Source organism: Mus caroli, chromosome 15 (genome assembly GCF_900094665.2).
Source record: "Mus caroli chromosome 15, CAROLI_EIJ_v1.1, whole genome shotgun sequence".
NCBI lineage: Eukaryota > Metazoa > Chordata > Mammalia > Rodentia > Muridae > Mus > Mus caroli.
In genome coordinates this window covers 74,917,171-74,929,176 of record NC_034584.1, presented here as the reverse complement: position 1 = coordinate 74,929,176, position 12,006 = coordinate 74,917,171, and the positions used below count along the sequence as shown (strand labels likewise).

The following is a 12,006-nucleotide window of genomic DNA, read 5'->3' as shown; positions in this document are numbered from 1 at the left end:
CAGGGTTTCTCTGTGTAGCCCTGGCTGTCCTGGAGCTCACTTTGTAGACCAGGCTGGCCTTGAACTCAGAAATCCGCCTGCCTCTGCCTCCGGAGTGCTGGGATTAAAGGCGTGCGCCACCACGCCCGGCTTCAACCTTGTTTCTTTTTTTGTTTTGTTTTGTTTTTTTTTTAAGGATAGGGCTTCTCCCTGGCTTGTAGATCAGAGACTATGCTATACTAGGGGACCAGTGAGTGCCAAGGACTATCTTCTCTAGGACTATAGGCACGTACCATATATTATGAAAATAGAGGGGCTGGGGAGATGGCTTAGCACTTAATACCCCTGACTATCTTCCAGAGGACAGTTTGATTTCTAGCACCTACATGGTGGCTAATAACCATTTGTAATTCCAGTTCTAAGCGATTCAACAGCCTCTTCCAGACTCTGAGGGCATTGCACATATGTGGTGCACAGACATACACACTGGCAAAATATATTAAAAAAATATATACTTTTTTTTTTAATTAAAAAAAATTTTTCCAAGACAGTATTTATCTGTGTAGCCCTGGCTGTCCTGGAACTCATTCTGTATACCAGGCCTGGCCTCAAACTCACAGAAACTCCCTGCCTCTGCTTCCAAAGTGCTGGAATTAGAGGTGTGTACCACCACTGCCAGCTTCAGAAATTAAAAAAAAATAATAAATTAAATAACATTAATAAGAAAAGGGAGCAGGAGAGATGGCTCAGTGGTTAAATGCACTGACTGTTCTTCCAGAGGTCCTGAGTTCAATTCCCAGCAACCACATGGTGGCTCACAACCATCTGTGATAAGATCTGATGCCCTCTTCTGGTGTGTCTGAAGACAATGATGGTGTATTCACATACATAAAATAAATAAATCTTAAAAAAAAAAAAAGAAAAAGAAAAGAAAGAAAGGAAAAAGAAAAAAAGGAGGTAATACAAAGCCAAACACTACTATAGGATTGGACAAGCACGCAACATAGAACATACCAGAACCATATCCAGGGATTGGCCCTTTGGTTGGAAGGTCTGGGAGCCCCACATTCAGCGCATTGGGTACCATGTTGTCCAAATGTGGCTTAGGCCCAACAGGATGAGAAGGTGAATGCTTCATGCTAGGCTGCCTCTGCTGCTGCTGCTGCTGCTGCTGCTGCTGCTGGAGAGCACTCACCATCCTTGCCAGCTGAGGGTGCAGCATCCATTAAGAAAGGACCCAAGAGAAATGGACAGATGATAAGCCAGTATCCCAAATTAGCTGTTAAGCCAAAAGGTGTTTCTCACCCCGAGCACTAGGGGAACCTTCTCCACCCACATACCTGCTGTTCTTGCTGCTGGCGCATTGCTTGAGAAATCTTTCTCTGGTTCTGTAGCAACTGCTGCTGTTGCTGCTGCTGCTGCAGGAGAAGCTGACATGCCTATAAAACAATGAGGAAACCACAGCTTTCTAAGACCGGCATGGAAAGACTGCATGCTACAGGGCAGGTCAGTATGTCAAAAGCATCCGTAGCCAAGTTCTTGGTCTACAGCTAAGGTTACCTTCAGGCAAACTGATCTATCAACTTTTAGTCATAATTAACCATCTGCATAAAAGTTTGAACACCAAGTGACAGAAAGAAGGAAGTGAATGCAAAGGTAAAAAGAGAAGCAAATGACCTCTTCAGCAACAGGAAGGAAACGTGCCACTTACCAACTGAAACTGGGGGATCTGTGGAAGCTGGCTCAGCATGGCAATCTGTTGAGGAGATAACTGGGGCCCCACATTAAAGAGACCTGGATTCAGGCCACTGTTGGGGAACTGCTTGAGCATTGAGGCAGAAACCTAGCCAGAAGACAGAGGGAAAATCCTTAGAACTTATTCAAATACCCCTGACCCCTCGTGAAAAAAACTAGATGGCTCTAAATCAAGGACTGCCATTTTCTTGAAAACTATCTGCAAGAACTACTCCCGAGTCTTAACAATGGCATCTAGCTCTGGGCTGTAAAGCCATTAAGAACCTTTTAATTCTAAGACTTTCTAATTTCCTGCAATAAAAATGATGAAATTTTAAATCAGGAAAAAAAATCTTTAAGAAAAAAATGATAACATTGGCTTCTGTCTAGTTGAGAGATTAGTACTGGAAATATTCCATACAAGATATGCTAAACTGAGCTGGGCAGTGGTGGCGCACTCCTTTAATCCCAGCACTTGAGAGGGGCAGAGGTAGAGGCTGGCGGATTTCTGAGTTTGAGGCCAGCCTGGTCTACAGAATGAGTTCCAGGACAGCCAGGGCTATAGAGACAGCGAACCCTGTCTCAGAAAACAAAAACAAAACAACAACAAAAAATACATACGAAACTGCTTAGAGCTAATAGATATGTACTAGAAGCCACTTATTAGACAATATGTATGCATATATGTATATACGGTTTTGTTTGTTTTTTTGGAGGGGGAGACAAGGTCTTACTATGTAGCCTTGGATGGCCTCAAACTCACAGAGATCCTCCTGCCTCTGCTCCTGATTGTTGGGATTAAAAGCCCAGTAGTTGTGGTGATACTTTTATTCTTGGCGGTGGTGACATTTGGGTCACAGAGAACAATTGTAACCCTCTCCACATAGCACAGGAGTTAAGAGCTTACACTGTGTTGATGGGGTGAGGTAACACATGCCTTGTCATAAGTCCTTGGGAAGCAGACATATCTCTTAAGCTCTGGAATTCTGGACCATTCTGGCAATATATAGAGTCCCCCATTAAAAAAAAACAAAAAAAACTGACTACATGCCTAGGCATGTATCTCAGTCTCTATTATTCCTAACCTGTGTGACTCAGAACAAGTACCTTATTTAACTTTTTAAAATAGGAATAACAGAAAGTGACTAATAAACTAAACTAGCCAATAGAAAGTTCAATGTTTGAGACATCTGAGTTAATGTAGATGAACACCAACACTTAGAAAGGCATTTCCTTTTTTTTTTTTTTTTTTTTTGGTTTTTCAAGACAGGGTTTCTCTGTATAGCTCTGGCTGTCCTGGAACTCACTTTGTAGACCAGGCTGGCCTCGAACTCAGAAATCCGCCTGCCTCTGCCTCCCGAGTGCTGGAAAGGCATTTCCTAAGTATTTGTTCTTGTGTCACAGGGTGGGAGTTCCTTAGTCTCACATCGTCAGGCTAACGTAACTGATTCTGCAACCTCTACCTGCTTCCCAACACAGACCAAGAACAGAAAGTCATTTTCTAGTTGAGTCTTACACGAAGTGGATGTGGTCACCCCTTTGTCAAGGCCTGGCGTCCTCAAGCAAAGCCTCAGGTCTGTATGTCTGGTGATAACCTTCTAACTATTCAACCCCAAGCTCAGTACCGATCAGAACCAGCTGTTTGACATTTGCAGTGAGGAGGAATCAGTGACAGTGAAGCACTTCACCGAGAGAGACACACAAGCCTGCTTCCATCCTCCCACAAGGTAAGAGTGAACCCAGGCAAATGGGTCTCTTACATTTATCTGTATGTAGGGGGCACAAAGTAGATACTCCATAAATGCTTATTAAATGAACAAACCACCATTATTATTCTAACTGAAGAGTCATTCACCATGTAATTCTCTGATCTTTTTATCTACTTATTGCCACTCTGTGCTACCCCTGGGACCATGGATGGAAATGCAGAACCAACTACATAGAGCTGAGAATAATCTAGGAGGATGAGACTAAAATCTCTGCCTACCCTGAAACGAGCCCATTAATAACTAAGCCAAACAAATGTCTTTACATTGGCGTTTTGCCTGTATGCATGTCTGTGTGAGGGTTTCAGATGCTCTGGAACTTGAGTCAGAGACAGTTGTGAGCTGTCGTGTGGTTGTTGGGAATTGAACTCTGGTCCTCTATAAGAGCAGCCAGCACTCCCAACCACTGAGTCATCTCTATAGTCCCACAAAGAGATGTCTTAACATTTAACTTTCTTTTCATAAATTCATCCTCTGCTACAAGATTTAATTTGTTATAAGTCCATTAGCTTTTCTGGTTGTCCTCCTATTCAGCTTTAGTGCTAAGGATAAAACAGGGCCTTACAGATTTTAGGCAAGCACTCTATCACTGGGCTCCAAACCTCACTGTATAGCCCTGGACGGTATGGAATGAGTTATGTAGATCAGATTAGCTCCCCCTTCCCCCCTTTTTTAAATACAGAAGGCTTTTTGGGCTGGGCCTGGCCTGGTAGTGTATACTTTTAACTTTAACCCAAGTGAGTCTATTTCATGCGTATGTGTGTACATCTGAGTGTATGTATGTGCATCATAAGAGGGTGGCAGATCCCATGCTAGAGTACAGGCAATTGTAACTACCATGGGAGTGCAGTGCTGCTGAGCAATCTTTCTTTCCAGTCCTCCCTATACTCAAGACGAAAGCAGAAGTACTCCTTAGTCACCAGTTGGTTCTACACAACTAGTATAAGCAAAGAACTAAGTCACATACAAAAATGAACTTGAAAGGCTTTTATTATCTGCTTACTTCCCCCACTCCGAGTCTTGTGTTCTAACCAGTGTCTCTGTCTCTCTTTAACTTCATCTCCCATTCTATAGCTCAATATGTTGCTTTCTATGGAGTATTCCAATCTTTAACTTTCTTCAGCATCTTGGTCAAAGTCAAATTGGCTAGTTTCCTTTCAGTTTTTGTTTTGTTTTGTTTGAGACAGGACTTCTCTGTGTAGCACCCCCTCCCCCGCCAGTTGTCCTGTAACGTATGTAGACCAGGCTGGACCAGGCTGGAGAGTTGCCTGTCTCTGCCTGACTGCTGGGATTAAAGGCATGTGCTAAAGACCATACCTGGGAGTTCTGCATTCATTTCAAGTCCCCACCTCTGAACATCCTCAAGAATGCACGGCTATCTATCTTCTCCTTGACACTCTCTAATCTAGAACTATCTGGTCAAGTTCAAACTTGCTATATATGTGGCCCATCACCTCAGTTTTTCCATTATTTCAGCCACATCCAGTTACCCAATCAATTCTAAGGTGAGACTGGTTGCCTCCACTCCATCTAAGAGATACTAATGGTGCTGAGTGTTACCAATCAACTTAAAAACTTGTTTGACCTCTCTTTGAGCTTCTAAATTCACAGCACAGTATGAGCATATCACAATCACGGGATTTGGCTCCCATCCCAGTCTTAAGACAGGTATGTGGAATACACCTTCTACAATTTTCCTATATAGTTCATATATTACTACATATAGTATATAGCTTCTTCCTTTTCCCCCCCTTGAGACAGGGTTTCTCTGAGTAGCCCTGGCTGTCCTGGAACTTGCTCTGTAGACCAGGCTGGCTAGAACTCAGAGATCTGTTTGCCTCCTGAGTGCTGGGATTAAAGCCCTGGCTTTGTGAATTGTTTCATATATACTGTATAATTTCATTGTCTGAAATAAAAAAAGGCAAAATTAACCACACATATTTAAAGATGTCTGGATATAGAAAAGTACACCAACACAAGGCATTCCTTTTTTTTTTTTTTTTTTTTTGGTTTTTCAAGACAGGGTTTCTCTGTGTAGCCCTAGCTGTCCTGGAACTCACTCTATAGACCAGACTGGCTTCGAACTCAGAAATCTTCCTGCCTCTGCCTTCCAAGTGCTGGGATTAAAGGCTTGTGCCACCTGGCAGGCATTCTTATATTTACACTGCACCTGTGCATATGCCCCTTAAGTTGACGGTTTTAGACTCTAAGAGTCAATACCCACGAGGTCTTTCTATTTACCCTTGCCTCTTTAGGCTGCAGATACAGCAGCTCCTTACAAGAATTACAAAAGGATCAAAAAGTAACACCAAGATGCTCCTGGCAAATGGCTGCTCAAACCTAGGATGCAAAGTAATTAAAGTGCAGGTTTGCATACTCCTATTATGGAGAGTTAATTATGCAGGCTTAAAAGCCCTCAGTCTCCAGCTGGGCTGGAGAAAGTGAATATCTTGAAGCAATCAATATGGCTTTTAACAAAGCATTGCAGGTGGAAAATGACAGAAATGTAAAGGCATGACAAAAGCCACCAGAATCTTACTTTCTGAATCCTCCAGTGAAGGAGGGAAAGCAACAGCAGAAACAAAGGCTTTAACAACTCTTCCTTCTTTTTGTTTTTGTTTTTTTTCTGGCTGTGTTGGGAAAAGAACCTAGGGTTTCAAACATGACTTTTCTATCATTGAATGACATTCCCAGCCTTGTAATAAATGTTAAATGTTAAGTTTCAGTGTTTATGCTTTAGAAAAAAATTCTCCAACACTTCATTCTGGACAACTAGGTTTAGAAATAATGTAGAACCACACATGGGTCCCCACTAAGAAGGCTAAGGCAGAAGGATCAAATTTAAGGCCACAGAAACAAAGCACCTAATATTGATGAAGGTTTTTGTATAAGGCTTTCTCTGCAAATTACTTATAATAGCAAAAAAGTAGAAACAATTTAATATCCAATAAAAGGGGAAGAGAGTGTTAAGTAAATCAAGGTAAATGTATTTAATGAAACAAGTTTCTGATTATAATTAACAATGCCAGGATATTCCTTTAATCCCAGCACTGGAGAGACAGAAAAGAAAGAGGATCTAGATGATTTTAAGGCTAGCCTGGGTTATAGTAAGACCCTGTTTCATAATAAAACAAAACCAAAAACAAAACCCTAAAAACAAAAGAATGAAAAACCAGAAGAATGATCAATATGGGCTGGGGCATAGCTCACTTATGTACCTAGCACACAAACCCTGGGTTCCATCCCAAGAATCAAAAGAGAGGGTAAGAAGACTATTTGGCAACAGAGGAAAACACTAAGACACAGTGTTAACAATGGTGGGTACAGAGATGAACAGCATGCCTGCACGTGCACAAAGTCAACGGGATGTGTGCAACACAACTGCTGTCACCCCTGTGGCTGTGAAACTTGACTCAAGGGGTGGAGGAGGAAGGAAAGACAAGGAACCTCGGGAGGGTGGGACGGCAAGAGTAGTGGGGGAGCACTGCAGCTTCAGAGCTGAGCTCCAGACAGTGTCCTGGCTAAAGCGCTCTGAAGTAGAGAGCCAAGGAAGTAAAGGTCATGCCGACTGGCAGCCCCAGACAGCAGCGGTCTAAATACGACTGGGGTTTTGGGGTCACTTGGTTGGAAAGACATAAGGTATAAGTTGGGTGAGATCACCAAGAACCCTAAAAATGGCAGTTAACACTGTACTGCAGGTGGGTGAGCAAGCCAGGAGAGGATCTGCAGCCAAGGGACATCATGGTGTACTGTATGTTTTACAGCAGAGCGTCACAGATCTTTCTGTCATGCCTAAGCAGACACAAACTAGGTGCATCTACTTAAATTTAATGATGATGAAATAATAGCTAAATTTCAAGTGATCTTCTGCTAATAGCTACCAGAGTGGACAATGTGGCTATGAAGAGGACAAGTGTGACTCAGACTACAGACATCAACACCTGAATGAAGAAGAATGGGGCAGACACAAGAAGGCTCTACACTATCTATGATGGCAGCCTTCTAGGGACTTAGGGACTACATCAGTAGTGATAACAGTCAGAGCCTGGATCAAGATTTTTTTTTTTTTTTAAAAAAAAACATTGTGTGTGTGTGTGTGTGTGTGTGTTTGCACATGCAGATGTGTGCCCTTGAGTTATTCTCAAGGAACTTATTAAGGTTTCCCAAAGGTAACTCCAGTTCTGAAGGGAACATTTCCTGAACTGAATGTGGCTGTGATGCAGGAGGATCATACTTTAGCTTGTGGGTCTTTGGTGTGAACAACTACAGAATAGGAGCATGTCTAACTGGAATTTTTGTTTTGTTTTTAAATCTGAACATATCTAGCAGTATATGACACTGAAAAGAACATGTTGACAGCAGGCACAATTTTGTAACTCTCAATATTAAGGTCACTGAGGCAGATGAGGTCACCTAGTGGTGGCTGTTTGCTGTGAGAGGGATGAGCACTGAGCACCAGGACAGTCTGATGATCAGTGCTGAGAGGTGGGGGAAAGGCAGAGAACCACTGTAAGGTGCTTGATCAAGAGCCAAATGACCTAAGTGTTTCAGAGGAAGGATGGGATGTCATACAAAGATAGGAGGTGACTTTTCCAAGTGGGTTTGACCTCCACTGCCACTGCTTTGCTTGTGTCCTTGGGCTAGCCCTGCTCTCTGAAGCTCTGGTAACTCCACCATGTAAACATACTCCATCTTACTTCCAGTGTCATCTCTCAGACTTTTCTGCCATCCCTGAAAAACCTTGCTTAACATTCTATTGTCTACAGTAATCACCACACAAAACAACCCAGTGAGGCTGGGGAGGAAGGACAAGATGGGACAGACAGGATGGAGGTGGACACATGCAGCTGGGGTTTGGTTCCCAGCACAAAGGTCCTGGTGGTCGGTAATTCAAGTTCAAGAGGATCTTATGCCCTCCTCTGGCATCCATGGGCACTGTACATACACATACTCACACACGCACACTTGATTACTCGCAAAATATCTGTGTATTTTGTATTATTAAATTAGCTTAAATATAGTGTATACATATTTAAAAAAAAAAAAAAAAACTACCTATGGTCGAGCAGGTCCCAAATCCCAGGAACTGCCTTAACAGAGGGAGAGAGATCTTTAAAAGCAGCAGCCCAGATCATAGTAATGAGCAAGCTTACAAAGTGGCCTACAGTACAAGATCCAAACTTCTGAAAGATGCAAACATCGTTTTCGCCGCATTCACCCCTAATTCCTTGTCTATTTGCTTCCCAAACCTGTTCACACTAATCATTCACTCAAACCACTGCCTTTCCTCATGCCAAGTGCCAGCTATTATCGCACCAGTGAGAGGCTTCTGTGGTTGGGAAGGCCTCTTTAATGTGGCCGTGCATAGAAAATTTAAACTTACTCTTCAAGACCCAGTTTAAATGTCACTGCTAGTGATGCTTGCAGCATTTAATTGAGTGAAACGTCACTTTGGCCCTCAGACTTTGTTGACCACCTATGCCATTTATCCCACTAACTGCTGCCTTTCCGTCAGTGTCCTGTCGCACTGGTCTCTTCATCAGCTCTAGGGCTCTCAGAGTAGGAAGCCAGTCAGTACTCTAGCAGGCAGCTCCTCAGAGTTCTACAGAAAAATTCAGAATCTCATAATTCTGTTTGTCTTCAGGCAAATACTTGAGGGCAATCTGCTTTTGAATACTGTCACCTTAGAATTTATGAATTTCTTTTAATTAGTCACAATAAAAAACAATATACTAGACAATCAGTTGTTGCAAAGCATCTGTTTTATATTCTTAATGCAATTTAAAAAGGGAGCTGATATTCTGTTGTAATAATCTTGCACTTGACACCTGGATCTGTCAAATGTCCAACTGTAACCAATCCTTTCCTGTGCATCAACCAGGCAGTAACAATGGGCTGCTACCTGAATGGTCTTTTAACTCTAAAAGGCAGGGACACAAAATTTCTTACCTGGGGGGAGATAAACTGGGGAGGCACTTGCGCCCGGAGACCAGGAGAAGAACTTAGTGGCTGCACTGGAGTGTGCAGGCCTCTCGATTGTGCTGTGCTGTTTCCAAACAAACCATGACTGCCGCCCTGCAGAGAGAACCATACCAGTCAGGACATCTTATCAATTCAAGAAGACGATGAAGCAATAGTTCTCATTTCTATCCTTAAGAATGAAGATCTCTACTGCATGGAATGACAGCATTCATTTTAGAATCGAGGAGCTCTTTGTATTGGGAGGTTGGTGGACAGTTACTAGAACTGGGTCATTTACTACAGGTGGTCTGATAAAGTATAAACTGAAAGGGTTACATTTAACAAGATGTTAGAGGTAGTGTTACATTTCTTGTGACTGAGAGGAACTGGCTGTGCAAGATTTCTGGACTGCTTATTTGAGACAGGGTGTCATCCTGTGATCAGCTGAGGTGAGCCTCTTAAGTGCTGGGATTACAGGCATGCGCAACCACAACCGGCTTAAGAACCCTCTTTTTATAAGTTTGGGTTTATCAAATTTAATTCTCAAGACTTTATAAGATTCATTTTAAAAGAAACCTGGGTAAAAACACATACTATAACCAAACTATCAGTGTAAGTAATGTGGGTATCACTTTCTTCTCCTAGCTGGCTTAGCCAATCAGCCACTCACAAGGACCCTGATCTAGCTGCGCATCCTTCCCCGTCCTGAATCTGTTGGCTTTCTTTGCTAAATGAGAAAATGTTCATCAACCTCACATCAAAATAAGAAGGAAGGGACACATTACATATTACTCTAGGTTATGGAAATAACATTACTCACCTGTAACTTCACATTCAAAAGTATAAATATCAGCCTAGTTATAGATATAAAATAAAGCTTAATTCCACGATTCCCAATAAATAAATCATTTATAGAAAGTTCTTCAGTAAAGAACTTGTCACCGTTTCCTCTGTCTGAGGATTGCCCTACTCCCAACAGTGCCTTACTAAGTATCTCAAGCTGGCACTGGAGGCATGCACCACCCTTCACACCGGCATCCTAAGGTTCTCTATGCTGTGTACTCTTGGCCTACTCAAGGCCTGAATTAAAGAGCCCACCAAGGGTATCTTCCCCCACACCGCCTCCTCATCCATGGACAAAGTGACCGAATTCCCCTGTGTTAACATTACACCCGAAGGGACTCTGCCGATGTTCACTAGAACAATGATTCAGTCATTCTCTATTTTTTTTTTTTTTTTTTTGTCTGTATCAGTTCAATCCTTCCTTCTGGAATTCTCAGAACTCCAAAAAGCCTTGGGCTACAGGATGCATATATCATTTGCATATATCTATGACCCAAGACCATTCATTTGAAAACATCCCACTAAACATCTTCAGCAGAGACAGCAGTCAATGCCTTTGTCAACTGAGGTTATTATTCCCAGTTGAACACAGGGATAAGGTAATCTTAAAGAATTTACATAACATCATTAAGTTCCAGAACACTCAAGACACTGATGGCTTAAATGATTCAAAATTAGATTAAGAGACTGCTAGAGGCAAATTAATGAACTTAAAAAGCACCAAAACTAAAAATGATTAAAAACAGAAAGTAGAAATGGCAATTAAAATATGTATATATCAGAAAAAGATCTACCACAGACTTTATTTTCCCAAGGGTTGTTTAACTTACATCACTGCACCCAGCTTAGAGTCATTTATTTTATTTTTGGTTTTTCGAGACAGGGTTTCTCTATATAGCTCACTTTGAAGAGCAGTCTGGCCTTGAACTGAGTGATCCACCTCTATGAGCTACCACACCTAGCTAGAGTTATTTTAAACTTCAGCCTTTCCTTTGATAAGAAGACTCTCAGCTTCCTGCCAAAATTCAAGGGTGTCTGAAGCTACCACATAGCATTCTGATGTTTCTGAAGATAATACAAGCAAGCCGATAGCAGTCTATACAAATGCTTTCCTGCCACCCTAACGTGGTACTTCAGTTCATTTTCTTGGCTCAGGTTTGCTGAAGGCAGCAATATGTGGCCTTCAAAAACATTAGGTCTAGGAATTATGAAGACAGTGACTCAAAGGCTGTACACATGTCAATATCTGAGTATTGTTCAAGCTTTTCAGGTATATGTGGAAGGTCTAAGATGACCTGTGTCTGTCCTCCGAATTATTGGGGATTTATGTCCCAACCCTAGGGTTTAATTTAGAAAAGAATATAAAATTAAAATAAAAAAGTGAACTGATTGAAATGTTCTGTGATTTGGCAAAAATTATTATTATTTCTTATTATTAGAGACAGAATCTCACATTATAGCTAAGCTGGCTTCAAACTCCTGCCTCATGATCCTTCTGCCTTGGCCTCTCAAGTACTGGGATTAAAGATATGCTACCATGTCTGGCTTAAGTTTTATCTTTTAATTATGAAGTAAATTTAATGAACTCCGTATGATAGCAGTTTGAAATATGTGGAACCTATTGGGTAGGACATATGCACCAATTTGATACCAATGGACTTTGCAGTAATCTAACCATTACAAAGATATTGAGGAATTGTCTTTTCTTTTTTTTTTTTTTTTT

The 12,006-nt window shown here is 41.7% G+C and overlaps 1 protein-coding gene across 6 annotated transcripts in view; it reads right to left on the bottom strand.

Annotated features, from left to right (window-relative positions):
* Positions 1–12,006, bottom strand: part of Tnrc6b (trinucleotide repeat containing adaptor 6B) — a 218,455-nt gene that overhangs the window by 24,910 nt on the left and 181,539 nt on the right. For all 6 annotated transcript variants that reach the window (XM_029469458.1, XM_021182978.2, XM_029469460.1 and 3 more), the window contains 4 exons: positions 9,429–9,554; positions 1,691–1,822; positions 1,320–1,418; positions 994–1,186 (listed from right to left, as the gene is read on the bottom strand). In XM_029469458.1, coding sequence (XP_029325318.1) covers positions 994–1,186; positions 1,320–1,418; positions 1,691–1,822; positions 9,429–9,554 — 550 coding nt within the window. The remainder of the gene's footprint in view (positions 1–993; positions 1,187–1,319; positions 1,419–1,690; positions 1,823–9,428; positions 9,555–12,006) is intronic.